We start from the raw sequence: 18757 nt of genomic DNA, 5'->3' as shown, positions 1-18757 counted from the left end.
ATTAAAATTCACAAAATAATACTATTTTTTTTAGGTCTGTCATTTTTGTTCTTGCTTATATGTATAAATAAAATAAAAGTTTGTCTATAAATTCTTAGCGCTACTTACAAAAATTCGTGATAATTTCGAACTAAAAAAAAAAGGATTAATTTCAACAATTTTAAATTAGTTTAATAAAATTATAATACTAATAAAATAATAATAATAATTAATTTTTTTCTTTAATTAAATTATTATTAATTAATTTCTGTGTCTACTATTATTAAAAAATTAATTATTTATATTATTATTTTTAATTTTTAAATTTGAAATTTAAAATTTTCGCGCCATAAAATTTAAATTCCCGCGCATGCGCATCTGTAAACTTACCGCCAAAAAATATCACCTAGCGACCTCAAAGCAATCTGTAGCTTCTCTAGCGTTTACTTTCCCCTCCTGTAAAAAAAATGGCAGTCATTACGTGTCTCAACCAATACCCATCAATAAATTACTAAAATATATATAAAATACCGAATTTGTTTCACCGGGTTGCAATATCTATTCTGTCAAAAATATTTAAACAAAAATTACAATGACTGTCCCAGCTGTTTTTATGGATCTTCCACCCGAGGATCAGGTAATTAATTACTTACTTTATTTATATTAAAAACAATTATAACCTCTACGACAGCTTACTAAAAATTTTCTCTTACAATTTTAATAAATTTTACTATGTTGTTATTATTGAAGTTATTTTGAATGTATAATTAATTTTTAAAATTTTTTAGGCGCAAGAGCTGAGGGTTTATTTCAAGAGTCTTGGGGCTGAAATTAGCGAGGAAAAATCACCACGTGGAATTGAGGATGATCTCCATAAGATTATTGGAGTCTGTGACATTTGTTTCAAGGAGTCTAATGAAGTTGATATTGAGAATACGCTTAATGATATTGTATCCATATTAATTCACGTGAGTATTTATTATTATTATTATTATTATTGATAATATTATTATTTTTTTTTAATATTTAATTAATTTCAATTTTTTTAATATTTTAATAAAAAAATTTGTTATAATTTTTTCGATAAGAAGTATTAAAAATAAACAGATTTATTACGTTTTTTTTTTTTTAAGAATTTTTTATAACAAAATAATAGAATTTAATTATTCGTTTTTTTTTAATACATTATTTTTGACATTTAAGAGTATGAAAAAAATTTTTTACCCTATTTTTCAATGATGATAATGAAATGTTAAGCAATAATTATTATTATTATCACTTTCACTTTTGTTAAATTGCACTGTACTATCTTAACCATTGACATTTTTGAAGATATAAGCTCATCCCGATGTTACACTCATCAAGAGCTTTCATTTAAGTACCCACATCAATTTTTTTACATATTTTTAATATATATATATATATATATATATATATATATATATATATATATATATATATATATATATGCTATATATAGCATATATATATATATATATATATATATATATATATATATATATATATATATATATATATATATATATATATATATATATATATATATATATATATATATATATATATAAAATATATGAAAAATTGATGTGGGTACTCAAATGAACGGTCATGAGAAATGTAACATCGGAATGAGCTTATATCTTTAAAAATGCCAATAGTTGATAAGATACAAGGTCATTTCTTAAATATTGACATTTTTAACGATATAAGCTCATCCCGATGTTACACTCATCAAGAGCTTTCATTTGAGTACCCACATGCATTTTTGATATATTTTTCATACACACATATTTATAATATATGCAAATATATAAAATATATGAAAAATTAATGTGGGTACTCGAATGAAAGGTCTCGACGAGTGTAATGTGAAAATAAGCTTATATCTTTAAAAATGTCAATAGTTCTTAAGATACAAGGTAATTTCTTAATTATTGATATTTCTAAAATTATAAGCTCATCCTGATGTTACACTCATCAAGAGCTTTAATTTGAGTACCCACATCAATTCTTTATATATTTTTCATATATACATATTTATAATATATATAAATATATGAAATATATGAAAAATTGATGTGGGTACTCAAATGAAAGGTCTCGATGAGTGTAATGTCAAGATGAGCTTATATATTTAAAAATGTCAATAGTTCTCAAGATACAAGGTAATTTCTTAATTATTGACATATTTTAAGATATAAGCTCATCCCGATTTTACACTCATTAAGAGCTTTCATTTAAGTACCCACATCATTTTTTTATATATATTTCATATAAACATATTTATAATATACATATATCTATATGAAATATATGAAAAATTGATGTGGGTACTTAAATAAAAGGTCTCGATGATTGTAACGTCAAGATGAGCTCATATCTTTAAAAATATCAATAGTTTTCAAGGTACGAGGTAATTTTTTAATTATTGACATTTTTTTAAATATAAGCTTATCCTGATGTTACACTCATCAAGAGCTTTAATTCGAGTACCCACATCAATTTTTGATATATTTTTCATATATACATATTTATAATGTACATAAATATATGAAATATATGAAAAATTGATGTGGGTACTCAAATGAAAGGTCTCAATAAGTGTAATGTCAAGATGAGCTCATATCTTTAAAAATGTCAATAGTTCCCAGGATACAACGTAATTTCTTAATTAAATAAAATTTCTAGATCCCAGTTGAACGTGCTGAAAATTTAATCTTAGTTTTCTGTGACAAGTTAAAGAAAGCTCCAGGCCAGAAACTTGGTTTAGTTTGTCTGAAAGCGTAAGTTGAAATAAAAAAAAAAAAATTTTTTACCTTTTATGATGATTATGATCATATATATTAAAAAAAAATGAATTATTTCCAGATTATGGCTTCTCTTCCAATCCCTGGAGAAAAAATCACCAATGCGGTACCACGTGTACTATCACTTGGTCCAGGTAGCTCGTAACGTCAATCAAATGCACGCGGTCTACAGCGGAGTCGAGCAACTTAAAGACCAGTTCAAGGCGTTCCCGCCAAACAACGAGCAGATGCAAAAGCTCCTGCGTCTCCTCCACGAAATTCTCCTTAGCTGCAAGCAAGGTGACCAGGCTGCTGCGGTGATGGTAGAGTTGCTGGGAACTTACACGGCTGAGAACGCCAGCGAGGCTCGAGAAGACGCTCAGCATTGCATCCAAGCGGCTCTTGCCGATCCTAACACCTTTTTGTTGGACCCTCTGCTTGCTCTCAAGCCAGTCCGCTTCTTGGAGGGAGAGCTTATCCATGATCTGCTTTATATCTTTGTCAGAGAGAAGTTGCCGGCTTACCAGAATTTTTATAAGGATCACAAGGACTTTGTTGAACATACCGTTGGTAATTATTTTCTCAAAACTTTTCATTATATAATCTGTATTTTTAAGAGAATGAAAAAAATGTTGACTCCAGGATAATCCCTAAGTATTTAGGCTGCATTCAAATATTATCTCTAGATACTTAATTAAGAAATGACCTTGAATCTTGTGAACTATTGACATTTTTTAAGATATAAGCTCATCTCGATGATATACTCATCGAGACCTTTCATTTGAGTACCCACATCAATTTTTCATATATTTTATATATTTATATATATTATAAATATGTATATATGAAAAATATATCAAAAATGCATGTAGGTACTCAAATGATAGCTCTTGATGAGTGTAACATCAGGATGAGCTTACATCTTCAAAAATATCAATAATTAAGAAATTATCTTGTATCTTGTGAAATATTGAAATTTTTAAAGATATAAGCTCATTCTGATGTTACACTCATCGAGACCTTTCATTTGATTACCCACATCAATTTTTCATCTATTTTATATATTTATATATATATTATAAATATGTATATATGAAAAATATATCAAAAATGCATGTGGGTACTCAAATGAAAGCTCTCGATGAGTGTAACATCGGGATGAGCTTATATCTTTAAAAATTTCAATAGTTACGAAAGTACAGTGCAATTTAACAAATATCTTGTGAACTATCGATATTTTTAAAGGTAAAAGCTTATTACGACATTATAATCTCCGAGACCTTTCATTTGAGTACCCCCATCAATTTTTCATATATTTTATATATTTATATATATTATATATATGTATTTGTATACATGAAAAATATATCAAAAATGCATGTGGGTACTCAAATGAAAGCTCTTGATAAGTATAACATCAGGATGAGCTTATATCGTTAAAAATGACAATATTTAAGAAATTACCTTGTATCTTGTCAACTAATGACATTTTTAAAAATATGAGCTCATCCCGATGTCACACTCATCGATACCTTTCATTTGAGTACCCACAACAATTTTTTATATATTTTATATATTTATATATATTATAAATATGTATATATGAAAAATATATCAAAAATGCATGTGGGTACTCAAATGAAAGCTCTTGATAAGTATAACATCAGGACGAGCTTATATCTTTAAAAATGTCAGAATTTAATAAAGTACAGTGCAATTTAACAAAAGTCATTATTTAATAAAACAAAAATATTTTCTTATTATTCTAATAATTTTTTTTATTATTCAGGATTGAACCACGAGCAAAATATGAAAAAAATGCGTCTATTGACATTCATGCAGCTGGCTGAAACAAACCCGGAGATGTCTTTTGAAACAATTCAAAGCGAGTTGCAAATCGAAGAAGCCGATGTTGAAAGTTTTATTATTGATGGTAATTTAAAATCTTCAATTTTATTTTCTAATAATTAATCCCAAAGCAAAGTATTTTTTTTTATTTTTTCTTCTTAAATAAAAAATAAAAAATTTGCAGTGGGAATATTAAAAGAATTAATACTGGCTTGATAATGGATTTAATTTATTAAGTTATCGAATTATCCGACAATGAAAAAGAAAAAATTGTAATTTTTATAAATTTTAGATTTTTTTAAATTCAATTAAAAACAATTTTTGCAGTTTTAAAAACAAAATTAGTACGCGCACGTATGGACCAAGCGAACCGCAAAGTACTAATTTCAAGCACAATGCACCGGACCTTCGGTCGACCTCAATGGATGCAATTGCGGGACTTATTAGCCGCCTGGAAGACCAATTTGACCAGCGTGCAAGAAGGAATGAAGTCTGTCGCAAATGCGCAAATTGAACTTGCTTCGAAAGCTCAGCCCGCCGTTGCTCATTAATTTATTAATATTATTTTTTTTTTTATTAAATTAAACACGGGCTTAAATTTGATAACATAATTATTAATTGTAATGATTACCAGCTGTTTGATAAAATAATTATTAATTGTAACAGAATTGTGTAAAATTTTTTTTTTTCAATAAAAATTTTTTGTAAGAAAATTTTATTTTAAATTATTTTTTAATTTTATTCAACAAAAAAAATTTCTTCCGAAAAATTATTTTTAAAACATTACATTTTTAATTCATTAAATTTTCTAAATGTCAATTTTTTTTATTTTTTTTTATGCAGTAAATTATTTATTAGAAAAATTATTAAATATCTGCTAAATTTTCATTAATTTTTTATTACTTAAAATTCTTTATTTTATTTAAAAATTAATTATTATTAAATAAAATAAAATTGAAATTATTTTTTTTTCTTGCAATTTTCAACAAATCTGTTTTTTTTAAATATTAAATTTTTAAAAAATCCAAAAAATTATTAAGTATTGATAAAAATTTCTTTTAAATTACAATTTAAAAATTTTTAATTTTTTTTAAAAATGAATTTTTTTTATTTAAATAAATAATGAATTTTTTTTTTAAAATAATTTAATATATATTTATAATTATTAAAATAGTAATTAATTTTATAAAATAATTAAATTAACTTACCACTTAAAAATTTTAAATAAAATTTTTGAAAATTCCCGCGAAGCGCTTCTAGCGGGAGTTTTAAAAACTAATTTAAAAAATACTACTGCGCACGCGTCAAAATGGCGGACATCCGGATTGCGTTAGACGCTTGTTAATTCACAAAGTGTTTAGAGAGCACATGTCTTCATGTGCCGACATATTTAAATTATCTTTTATAATTATAAATAATTACCAATGTGATAAATTGGTAATATTCTAATAAATAAAAATATTTTCAAGAATTAAATAATTATATATTATTTAGTTTCATTCCACGTAGAAATACAACAATCATGGTAAGTTTATTTTCTAACCTCAAATTATTCTTTTTTTTTCATAAATATTTTTGTTAATTTATTATTTGCTATTTATTAACAATTGTAAATAATATTAATTTTATTCATAATTTTTCAACTAATTTTTTTTTTTATTTTAAAAATTTTTAATTTCATTTTTTATCAAAACAAAACATTAATTAAATTTTTTTTTGCAAACAAATCTTTTATATTTTTACTTAAATATTTATATTTTTTTAACTGCGCATTATTAAAAAAATATTTATAAAATTTTTTAGATTTTAAAAGTGAAAAAATTAATTCAAAATCAATTTTTGGTCTTTCTAACAAAATAGTACAATAAAAAATATTTTTTAAAATCAACACGTGTTTTTTAAAATCGTTCAAAACACTCAATAATTTTTTTTTTTTTTAAATTATTTGTCAAAATATATTCAAAAATTATTTTTTTATGAATTGAAATTAAAAATTATTTTAAACAAAAAATGAAAAAATTTTTTAATTAAAAATTTATATTTATATTTTTTATAAAATAAAATCTTGATTAGAAATTTTTACACATTTCTTATTTAATTTCTCAACTAATTTTTTTTTTTATCAAAAAAAATTCCAATGGAGTTTTTATAAATAAAACAATAAAATTGTCATCTTATATTTATCAAACAATATTTCACTATCACTTTTTAATATTAAAAAATTTTTAATATTTTATTTTTTTTTTTAATTAAAAATTTGAATTTTTTGCAAACAGAAGCCTTGTTTAGAAATTTTCTTTTAATTTTCTCATAATTTTCAATTAATTTTTTTTTTATCAAAAAAAAAAATTCTAACAGAATTTTTACTAAAAATATCAATACAATTGATATATTGTATTTATCAAACAATATTTCACTGTCACTTTAAAACAAAGTTTTATTTTTTATTTAATTAAAAATTTTCATTTTTTATAAACTGAAGCCTTAGTTAAAAATTTTTTTTATGTTTCCTAACTAATTTGTTTTTTTTTTTATAAAAAAAAATTTCTACAGAATTTTTATTAAAAAAAAACAATAAAATTGTTATATTATATTGATCTAACAATATTTCACTATCACTTTTTCAATATTAAAAATTTTCTTTATAAAGATTACAAATTTTATTAAAATAATTTGAAAAAAATTTTTTTTATAAAAATTTGAAAAATTTTTTTTTTTTCAATGTATTTAAAAAAAAACAACTTTATAAAATTTTTTTTTCTTAAAAAAATTTCTAAGCTTGCTTATTTAACTGCAAAAAATTTTTTTTTCAAGATGAAAAATCAATTAAAATTCTTTTCAAAATTCTATATTTTATCCCCTCTTATAATTTAGATAAAAAATATGAAAATATATCATGAAAATATATCATGAAAATATATCATAACAATAAAAATTGTTCCAGGGTCGCCTGTACGTCCTGTACGAGCACGCAGCGGGTTATGCGTTGTTCTCAGTCTCCGAGTTCGAAGAAGTAGGAATGCTACTCCCGCAAGTAGAAGCCTCCGTAACCGACCTGTCCCGTTTCAACGCGATCGTCAAGTTGGTAAGTTTCACGCCTTTCAAATCCGCCATCACCGCGTTGGAGTCAATCAACGCCATCTCTGAAGGACTGCTCCCAGAGGACCTAAAGTTATTCCTCGACATTGCATTGCCCCCTAAAGTAGCTTCAAACATAACCTTAGGAACCGCGGACCCAAAACTAAGCGCTTCCATCTCGGAAGCTCTATCCCTAAAATGCGACCACACTGGCGCCATCCCGGAGATTCTCCGTGGAATCCGTTTCCATTTCGCGCGTATGGTCAAAGGATTAACTCCCCAAAGCACCGCAGTGGCGCAATTAGGTCTAGGTCACTCTTACTCCCGAGCCAAGGTTAAGTTCAATGTCAACCGTGTGGACAACATGATAATCCAGAGTATCGCTCTTTTGGACCAATTGGACAAGGACGTTAATACTTTTAGCATGCGTATCCGCGAGTGGTACTCTTACCACTTCCCCGAATTGGTTAAAATCGTCCCCGAACATTACACTTACGCGCGAGTAGCGCAATTTATTAAAAACCGCAAAGATCTAAATGCCGACAAAATGGCGGATCTTGAAGAAATTGTAATGGACAGTGCTAAGGCTCAAGCGATTCTTGACGCTTCCAAATCTTCCATGGGTATGGACATCTCTCCAGTAGACTTGATAAACATTGAAATGTTTGCTGGTCGTGTAATTGCCCTTGCTAATTACCGAAAACAGCTTGCGGAGTACTTGCGCAGCAAAATGGCCGGTGTGGCGCCAAATCTTGCGACGCTTATTGGCGACCAAGTAGGCGCTAGGCTTATTGCGCATGCCGGATCGCTGACTAATCTTGCCAAGTACCCAGCTTCTACTGTTCAGATCTTAGGTGCGGAAAAAGCGCTGTTCAGAGCACTTAAAACTAAAGGCAATACTCCTAAATACGGATTACTCTTCCACTCGACCTTTATTGGACGAGCTGGCGCTAAAAATAAAGGGAGAATCTCTAGATACCTTGCGAACAAATGTAGTATCGCTTCTAGAATTGATTGCTTTACTGACGTGCCATCTTGCATTTTTGGCGAGAAACTTAGACAGCAAGTTGAGGATAGGCTTAAGTTCTATGAAACCGGTGATGTTCCTAAGAAGAACATTGAGGTTATGAAGGAAGCTTTGGCTGAAGCGGCCCTTGCTATTGAAGCGGAGGTTAATGGAAATGGAGAAGTGGAAGGAGAGAAGAAGAAGAAAAAGAAGAATAAGAAGAGGAAAACTGAAGAGGCGGGAATTGTGGAAGAGGAGGTCAATGGAGAGGAAAATGGCGTTGGGAAAGAAAATGGCGAGAAGAAGAAAAAAAAGAAGAAGAAGAGTGAGGCGGAGTAAATAATAAATCTTTTACCAGCACCAAATGAGTGTTTAATTAAAATATATAAAGTTAACATTTGTAACCATTAACTATAAACAAAAGTAATTGTTTTTTTTTTTTTTTTAGTCGTAAGGACTTATAATTGCTTAATATTTTTAATATCAATGTACAACTATAATTATCCATTATTAAATGCATTAATTATTATGTATGTACATTTTAAGGTGGTACAATAAAGAATTTAATAACATAATCCTGCTTAAATTAATTAACAAGTTTAATTATGGTTAACTTTTTTGTTTTACTCAACTGATACATGGAAATAACAAGATGATACTGGATATCACCCCAGATTATATTAAGTGAAAAAAAATTTCAGATAGTAGCTAGTATAATCTTTGATTTTACCCAGTATAATCTTGGATTATACCCAGTATAATCTTGGATTATACCCAGTGATATCTCCGGGATTTTTTTTCTAATGCCTGCGTATTATGTATTATGTATTTTAAATATTAGGAAATTCAAATATTGTTTTAAATACTATCTGAAAATTTTTATTCACCACAGATATCACTGAGTATAATCTAGAATGATATCCAGTGTCATCTTGTTCTTTCCGTGTAAACTTAGTTTTATTTTATTAACTTAGTTTTTATTGCTTTGAAATTTTAAGACAATTAACAAATTAATTGACGTATGAAATATACAGATATGTTTTTTTTTGTAGTTTTTTTTTTCTTTTTTTGTTAACAAGTGATGTTTTTTTCTTAGTCTATTTTACATGGTTGCTAATTAATTTACAATTATTTATATTTTTTGGAATGATTTTATAAATTTTTATTGCAATTTTTCTTATTACTGGAATGATCATTTTTGTGCTAAGCCAATTTTTTGAGGTTAGAAGTCTTGAAACTCAAAATTAAATTTATAAACCCCGAATCACACAAATTACCCACACCAAAATAAATTTTATCTAACCTCAAATATTAATTAAAAAAATAAAAAACTTTTTTTTTTGGCTAAATTTTAGTTTAAATATTTAAAATTCTCCGTAAAATTAGTATTTACATTTGCACTATAATTATTAAAAAAAAAAAAAACAACGTAAATTGCGCTTAGATTAGTTTTTCAGGTCTGCGCATGCGCAAAAGCTGTTCCAAATGTTCCACAGCGGAACCGAGGGTATATATTGTAATTTATGATTCTATGAAGGTTGTTGATCATAAAAATCATTTTAGCAGATATTTTTATTCAATATTTAACCATAAAAAGCAATAAATTAAAAATTTAGGTCTGCGCATGCGCACAAATGGTTAAAAATGTTCCAAAGTGGAACTTGATGAAAAAAACTACATGGAAGTGAAGTAAGTGACAAGTAGAAAGGTATGGTCCATGATTTAACAATTTTCTAGACATTTTAATTGAATTAAAATAGAAAAATTAAATATCGGCCATTTTGTCGCAAATAAAAATACTAATTTCACGTGAAAAAAAATTATAGTTAATTTTTTCGGAAGCTTACAGGTATTGTCTTTTTATTATTATTTCTCGTAATTATTAGTTAATTATTATTCTTTATAAAAAAAAAAAAAACTTTTATAAATTTTTTTTAATGCCATCAGACATTTTAGCTGCAAAACTTAATACTTATTTACTTAATAAAAGTTAAAAAAAAAAATATTTCATCAAAAATAATGAAAAATTATACTCAAAGAAACGATGGAAAAGTATTTGGATTTTGTTGGGTTCCTAACGGCTGCATTCTTGAATTCGGTTCTGTAAAAAAATAAAAAAAAATAAAATTAATTAAATAAATTGAATTGTTATTAGATTAATAAAATTTTATCACTTACGAGGTTGATGTTGGGGACTTGTAGATGCTAATTGATTCATAGTCGGTGCTGGACCAGTTTGTTTATTTTTACTGCCCATTAAATTATCTAAATCGATTTTAAGACCAGCTCCGGCCCACGTCGAGCCAATTTGAGGTGTTATCGTTGACGATTGCGATGTTATCGATTCATTCGTTCTATTGTTTATTGGTATTGGTGATAAAAATCCAGAATCATTGGTACCTGATTAATGTAATAATTTTATGGTTTAATTAATAATAATCTATATTAATAGATTTTTAATTTAATTAATAAGAGAATGATTAAATTTGATTATTAAGAGAATGAGAAAAATTTTGACTCCATGACAGTCATATGATAAAATCGTTAATTTATTATGTTAAGTATTTAGGCTGAATTTGAAAATGCTCTAATTCTAGATACGTAATTAAGAAATGACTTTATCTTGTAAACTATTGACATTTTTCAAGATATAAGCTCATCCCGATGTTACATTCATCAAGACCTTTCATTTGAGTACCCACATCAATTTTTCATATATTTTATATATATATATATATATATATATATATATATATATATATATATATATATATATATATATATATATATATATCAAAAATGCATGTGGGTACTCAAATGAAAGCTCTTGATTAGTGTAACATCAAGATGAACTTGTATCTTTAAAAATGTCAATAGTTAAGAAATTACAGTGCAATTTAACAGATATCTTGTGAACTTTTGATATTTTTAAAGTTATAAACTTATTACAACATTACACTCATCGAGACCTTTCATTTAAGTACCCACATCAATTTTTTATATATTTCATATATTTATATATATAAATATATAAAATATATCAAAAATGCAAGTGGGTACTCAAATGAAAGCTCTTGATGAGCGTAACATCGGAATGAGCTTATATCTTTGAAAATGTCAATAGTTGAGAAATTACAGTGCAATTTATTGAAAGTTATTATCTGATGAAGCAAAATTTTATTTTCTAACTTTTCTAAAGTAACAAAAGTCATATTGTGACTGTAAGGTTGCTAATAATAATAATAATAATAATAATAATTATTATTATTATTATAGATACTTACATGACATAAAATTGGCACTGTTGTCAAGATTGGTAGAATTATTAAAAATATCAACATTTTGTTGTGAACTATTAAATGTATTAAACCCATCAAAATCCGATAACAAATCTGCAGTCATTCCTAAAATCAAAAATAAAATAAAAAATTACTAACTTTTACTAATTTCAAATTTAAAGCGCTCTAGATAATAATACTAAATTTTTTGATTTTTTTTTTTTAATAATTAAATTAGAACGAAAAAATATTTTTTCAAAAATTTCACTTACAGTTTTTAAAGGTTTTTTTACAAATGAAATTTTTTTTATAAAAATTTTTTCAATAAAAAAAAACAATTCTAAAAATTTTCATCTTTAAATATCTATTCCTTGATCAGAAAAACGAATTTGGAAATATTACCTTAATGCAAAATTTATATTTATACATAATTATTAAAAATAAATTTTTTCTAATCATTTAACTCATTCAAAATGGTTTTTTTTTTTTTTTAAATTGAATTGTTCAAAAATTTTTAAAAGCTTACATATACAATAAAAATAAAAATTTTCCAATTTTTGAACCTCAATTTTTACATAAAAATAGATTTTCCAATTTTTGAACCTCAATTTTTATATAAAAATAAATTTTCCAATTTTTAAACCTCAATTTTTACATAAAAATAAATTTTGATAAAACTTGATATGATTAATCGTTAAAAATAAAAAAAAAATAGTTACCCGTATTATTATTGCTATTTCTCGTACCATTGTTCCCAAACAAATCATCATCCTTTGGTCCCGCGGCCCAATTGTCTATCGTAACAGCCGAACTAAACGCCGAAGTAAAATCGGCAAATTCATCCGCGCCATTTTCTTTTTTATTATCTTCCACCTTACCATTTTTATCAAAAGCTCTATTAAAATCAAAATTCAAATTTTTCCCAGTCTCAGAATTCTCTCTAGGATTAAAATCATCATCATAATCACCGCCATTATTTTGAGAATCAAAAATATCATTAAATATATTTTTACTTTTTTCGCTACTTAATTTAATATCAACATTAATAATATCTTTATCCTTTTCCTTAAACTTATCTTTATCTTTGTCGTTATTATCAAAATTAGAATCACGCCCGTAATTAGCAGCGGCGCCTAAATCAACTTTTTTTAATGGCCGCGAGCGATTGGGCGAATTCGTCGCAGGAACCGACGCAGTGGCAGTGAATTTTCTTATTTTATCCAAAGTGTCCAAAGATTCGCGGATATCTTTATTACTACTCTCTATAGTCTTCTTCGGCGACCTTGAATTGACATTATCATTATCAGAATCTTCGCGCTCTCCGTCGTCGGAATTGTTCGTGTCGTCGAAGTTCCGCCGTGTGTCGCCCCAATCGTTGTAAGCCGACACAGAATTGTCGGTCTTGGTATTCGTCTGCCATTTTGGATTGTCGGACCAGCGATCGCCGGTCGGGAAGCTCATTCCCATTGCTTCGCTAGACATTCCGACATATTTATCCTTATTTTTTTTGGCTTTTTTGCGCTCGTCCCTTAACTTGTCGTCGTCCTGGATGAACTCTATTAATTCACGGACTTTGTGTCGCACATTTATTCCCTGGTCTTTGCCGATTTCGTCGACAAATGTGTAGTTTTCTAAGGACCGAAGGTCGTAGATGTGCTCACGAGAGGACGTTACTACGCGTTCTGATCCGTTGCGTACTAAGTAATTAAGAAGCAAAAGACTCTAGAAATAGAAAAAAATTTTATTCTAGATAATGACCTTGTATCTCGTGAACTATTGACATTTTTAAAGATATAAGCTCATCCTGACCTTACACTCATCAAGACCTTTCATTTGAGTACCCACATCAATTTTTCATATATTTTATATATTTATATGTATTATAAATATGTATATATGAAAAATATATCAAAAATGCATGTACACAGAAAGAACAAGATGACACTGGATATTATCCCAGATTATACTCAGTGATATCTGTGGTGAAAAAAAATTTCAGATAGTAGCTAGAAAAATCCAGATTATACTACGTGATATCTGGATTATACTCATTGTAATCTGGATTATACTAGCTACTATCTGAAATATTCTTTAACTCAGTATAATCTGGGATGATATCCAGTGTCATTTTGTTCTTTCCGTGTAGGTACTCAAATGAAAGCTCTTGATGAGTGTAACATCAAGATGAGCTTATATCTTTAAAATTGTGGGTAATTAATAAATGACCTTGTATCTTGTTAACTATTGACATTTTTAAAGATATAAGCTCACTCCGACATTACACTCATCGAGACCTTTCATTTGAGTACCCACATCAATTTTTTATATATTTATATATATTATATATATGTATGTATGAAAAATATATAAAAAGTGCATGTGGGTACTCAAATGAAAGCTCTTGATGAGTGTAACATCGGGATGAGCTTATATCTTTAAAAACATCAATATTTAAGATAATACCGTGCAATTTAACAAAGGTCATTATTTAATAAAGCAACATTTTATTTATCTATAGTTCACAAGTCACGGCAGTCACATAGTGACTGCAAGGTTGCTAGTTTTATATAAAATTCTACATCTATAATTTTTTATAAAATATAATTTTTTATAGTCGTATATAATTATATGGCTTTATATCTAGTTTCATATTAAATTCTCTATGACTTTGAAACGTATAATTTTACATATATAAAAATATATTTTTACATAATTTCTATATCAAATAAATTTATATAACTTTTGACTTAATTTAAATTAATCTAAATTAATGCAGTGTAAAATCATAGAAGAGACAATATATAATTATATATTAACTTCTTACTGTCATATATAATTATATAAATTTTTTAAAAAATTTTAATCAAATCTTTCGGGATTTACAAAAATTTTCCGACCAGTTAAAGAAATAAAAATGATAACTTTAACATATATTTACTGTAAATTATTTACTTACTAAAAAAAAAAAATTAAAAATAGTTTACTTATTTTCGAGCATATCAATTACCTTGTACGTACGTCTCCAATTACGTTTATTTTCTTGCAACATACGTTTCCAAAGCATCGACATAACTTCAGGAAACTGTTCGTACGTAAATGTCGCCTGGGCAAGTTCTTGCATCATAGCACCTGTTTTAAAAATGAACAAAACTTTTATCATCTGCGACAACATACAATATTTACCAATAAATCAATACAATAAACAGGTGTTAATCATATATAATAAGGTTGTACAAACCTGTAGGGCCCCAAGCATCGTCATTGGTAGCTTCCCGTACCTTAGCCTCTGTGTCGGTGTAATTCATCACGACATTTGTCCTGAAAACAATGACAAATTCAATTATGAATTATTAATTGAAGAAATATTTAGTTTGCCGGTGTAAGAGAAAATTGATTAAACTTGTAGAAAGTTTCGTAATTATGCAGGTCATAATCATAACAACGCTCCTGGAGTTGGACGGTAATTAAATTCAGGGTCGGAATTTTGATAAAATTCTGTTTTATGGAAAAATAATGAAATTTCTTGAGGGAAGAATGATTTTTTTAATCCAATAAAATTGAATTAAATATTACAAAAAATGTATTTTTAAATCTTACTTATTTTTTGCAACAATAATTAGGAGGTAATTTTATAGAATTAAGAAATTTAGAATGGAAAATCGGAACGGGAAAGATTTGCATCCGATAATTGAAGAGGAAGATAAGTCTAAAGGTTTTTTTTTAAGAATTTTCTTTGTTGCGAGGATTGGTTTTTTTTTAGGTATTGAATTTTAAGCTTATAAAATTGAATTAAATATTGCAAAAAATGTATTTTGTAAATCTGACTTATTTTTTTCAATTGTAAGGTAACGTACCCAGTACTTGAACACTTGTAAAAATGGGACCAGTAGTTGAACAGACTTTTCGAATTGTTATAATACAAAATCCGTAAATTTATTATGAGTAATATGCGCATATTATAATTATTAAATGATACAGTAATTGATTTCTGTAAGTTTTTTTCAATTATAAATCAAAACAATTATATTTTTATTAACTTGAAAGTTGACATGTCGAGAATCGTCGATAGATGCTATTTTTTTCATGAAAAAGGTACTAAATCGTAAACCGAACAATCAGTCAAAAAAACGGTATATCATCATTTTAAGTAAAAAAAATTGTACCATCTAATGAAACAGTCTTTTCTGAATAACATATATTTTTTGCAAAGACATAAACTATAATTTTTATATTAAATTTTAGCGTTCAACTATACCTCCAAATTTTTAAAGTGGTACCCAGAACTTGAACAGGCTGAGGCCGTATAAATTTAGCAGCACTATAACCTCTAATAGGTTTATAGACTAGTGATCAGAATTGTGATTTGTATTAATTACTGCAATTTAAATAAGTTTTATGACTAAAAATTAGTGTAATTAAAAATTATTGAACGTTTTGAATGGAGTTTTTTTGATTTATGATTGAAAATTTGCTTTGTCATTCATAAAAAATGTAATTAAAAAATTAAATAAAAATATTTATCATTTTTAAATGAACATATTAAATATTCACAGTATTATTTTTAATATTATTCAATAATATTTTATATTTCTTTTGATATTTCAATAAAACGTTGAAAATTTTTGGTGCGCCTATTGCCATATATTTTATTAGTTCAACTACTGCTCCCGGAGTGTTCAACTACTGCGGCTTGTCAGAATTGATTGTTCAACTACTACTCCTTTCATAGTCTTTTTTAAAAACGTTGTCAAAATATAAATAACCAATTATCTTTGTTATTTTGCGCTTCAATCAATTTAAAATTGTTTACATTTTCATGAAAATCACTAATTTGAACTAATAATTACATCTTTATATATTAAAAGTAGAGTCAAATATGTTTTACTTTGAAATCTGTTCAACTACTGGGTACTTTACCTTACCAACAAATTTAAAATGTCAAAAGGAATTTACATTAGTTTTAACAATAATAAAGATCTAGAATAACAGTACCGAACAAATGATAAATTTAATAGCAGACATTAAGTCGGAAAAAAATAAATTGAGCGGAGAAAAAGTTTGTCGGGTGAATGTTTTTCTCGAGCCGACGAATATTTTGGTAGCCTTGGACAGTTGGCTACTGAGCCGAGAAAAAATAAAGATACTCGATAGAAAAAATGATCGAACCAACAACAATAATTGTTTGAAGGTTTAAAAAAGTGTTGGTGGAGCTTGAGAATGTTTTGTTCTCGGGCGTTTAACATGTTCCTCAAAAAAACCCGATAAATATATTTGTTGCTCTTTAAGACAGTTGTCTTGTTAAGTATCGAAAAAAGGTTTATTGAGCCTGGAAGAAATAAATTTGTCGAGCTGTTGAAAGATTTATTGAAAACAAAATCGTTGGTGTCCTTTTGGTGGGACTTTAACTCAGATATTTATGATTAAAAGTGTTGAGCACTGTCCTTAGAGCTGTCGAAGCTCTAACCAATTCCCGAATTAGTTTTATCGGTGTCTGTTGTTGACCCGACAGGGAATCCGGGGCGAAACTTTGTTGGGCTGGAGACTCTGATAACCGAGAGTCAACTAAGTAACATTGTTCGCTCAAGAAAAGTCTTTGGCGGGTCAACAAATTATTATTCTTAAAGTTAATCTACTGCTCAAGTGTCAAACAGCTCGATAATTTTCTCAAAGATTTAAATCCAAGGAAGTTAACTTATTTAAAGAAGGAAGGTGGAAAAAATTGTCAGACTTAAACAATGAAAAATTGATTTAAATCCAAGGAAAAGATTCAATAATATTATCAAGAAAATGGCCGCTTACTATTAATCATTAATCAAAGATTTGATTAATTTACTAGCGTAAATAATTTATTTACGCGGCTGAAAATTAAAGAGCCCCACCTGCGGAAATTAATTGTAAAAAAATTACTAGTTTCTCAAGGACAAACAAGTTTTTAAAATCAGTGAACTAAAAGACCTTGAAATAAAGCAAAATTAATCAATTAAGAAATTAATTCAAAGATTAATACTCACGCTTTATCCATTAGTTCTCGAACTTTCCACATATTCATCATAGCTGCGTTTTTTTATTAACTTCTTATCAATTATGATAACTAGCGTAATCCCCAATTACCTGGACGGACAAACATTCGATTAATAAAACTTTCTGTCATAACTCACCACATTAGATGCAAGCTAATAAGCGAGATTAATGTGGAATTAATTATTAATGGGAAAAAAAATTGATAAACAATTAGTGGAGTTATTAATTGACTGATAAACAAAATGGAGTGGGGGGAAAATATCAACAATATTGTGGGTGAAAAAATGAATTAGCGGGGTGAAGAAGGTAATTAATGTAAGAAAAAAAACGTTATTAGCACGCACTTGAACTTATTTGTTAGATAATATTAACTAACTGATGATAATTGGGTTTTAAATATGTGTTTCGTGTGTGAGATCTGTGTTGTAATGTGAAATTACAGTGTGACCATTTTCAGCTGATTATTTTACTCGTGTATCTTGTCCTTTACTTTTCACTTTTTTATCCTTATCTTTGGGTATGTAGCTTATGACATATACATGTTGTGATATTGGAGAAGAAGAGAGCTGTGGTGACATCTGTGGGGGGCTTTAGGAACTAATTTTTAGAATTTAATGTTGAATACATTAGATTTGATGGACTGATGGTAAAATCAAGAAAAAAAAATTTTTCATACGGTTTTTAGAAAAAAATTCTGTTGAATTTTTTACTATATAAAATTATTATTAAGATCTTAAATT

The 18757-nt window shown here is 27.1% G+C and overlaps 3 protein-coding genes across 6 annotated transcripts; 2 read left to right on the top strand and 1 right to left on the bottom strand.

Moving 5' to 3' along the window:
• Positions 1 to 430: 430 nt before the first annotated feature.
• On the top strand, positions 431 to 5989 carry LOC123270206 (eukaryotic translation initiation factor 3 subunit M). 2 transcript variants are annotated; one of them, XM_044736155.1, is made up of 6 exons: positions 431 to 616; positions 768 to 947; positions 2689 to 2783; positions 2869 to 3356; positions 4576 to 4719; positions 5901 to 5989. In XM_044736155.1, exons 1-6 carry the CDS (start codon positions 572 to 574, stop codon positions 5966 to 5968), a joined length of 1020 nt encoding a protein of 339 aa, XP_044592090.1. In that variant the 5' UTR covers positions 431 to 571; the 3' UTR covers positions 5969 to 5989. The 2 variants fall into 2 exon arrangements, with proteins under 2 accessions (XP_044592090.1, XP_044592089.1); XM_044736154.1 differs by lacking the exon at positions 5901 to 5989 and adding an exon at positions 4962 to 5264 and having other exon boundaries at positions 432 to 616.
• Positions 5990 to 6003: 14 nt separating this feature from the next.
• LOC123270205 (nucleolar protein 56) lies at positions 6004 to 9293 on the top strand. Its single transcript, XM_044736153.1, has 2 exons — positions 6004 to 6159; positions 7579 to 9293. Exons 1-2 carry the CDS (start codon positions 6157 to 6159, stop codon positions 9055 to 9057), a joined length of 1482 nt encoding a protein of 493 aa, XP_044592088.1. The 5' UTR covers positions 6004 to 6156; the 3' UTR covers positions 9058 to 9293.
• A 1303-nt stretch (positions 9294 to 10596) lies between these two features.
• On the bottom strand, positions 10597 to 18546 carry LOC123270204 (clathrin interactor 1). 3 transcript variants are annotated; one of them, XM_044736150.1, is made up of 8 exons: positions 18362 to 18546; positions 18008 to 18107; positions 15235 to 15314; positions 15004 to 15125; positions 12716 to 13718; positions 12003 to 12122; positions 10897 to 11118; positions 10597 to 10819 (listed from the first exon to the last, which is right to left on the bottom strand). In XM_044736150.1, the coding sequence occupies exons 2-8, from the start codon at positions 18046 to 18048 to the stop codon at positions 10752 to 10754; spliced, it is 1656 nt and encodes a 551-aa protein (XP_044592085.1). In that variant the 5' UTR covers positions 18049 to 18107; positions 18362 to 18546; the 3' UTR covers positions 10597 to 10751. The 3 variants fall into 3 exon arrangements, with proteins under 3 accessions (XP_044592085.1, XP_044592087.1, XP_044592086.1); XM_044736152.1 differs by having other exon boundaries at positions 12003 to 12119; XM_044736151.1 differs by having other exon boundaries at positions 18394 to 18546.
• Between the last annotated feature and the right edge of the window lie 211 nt (positions 18547 to 18757).

The sequence above is a fragment of the Cotesia glomerata genome, linkage group LG8, assembly GCF_020080835.1.
Source record: "Cotesia glomerata isolate CgM1 linkage group LG8, MPM_Cglom_v2.3, whole genome shotgun sequence".
NCBI lineage: Eukaryota > Metazoa > Arthropoda > Insecta > Hymenoptera > Braconidae > Cotesia > Cotesia glomerata.
The sequence above is the reverse complement of the archived record's forward strand: the minus strand, read 5'-3'. Positions and strand labels throughout refer to the sequence as shown.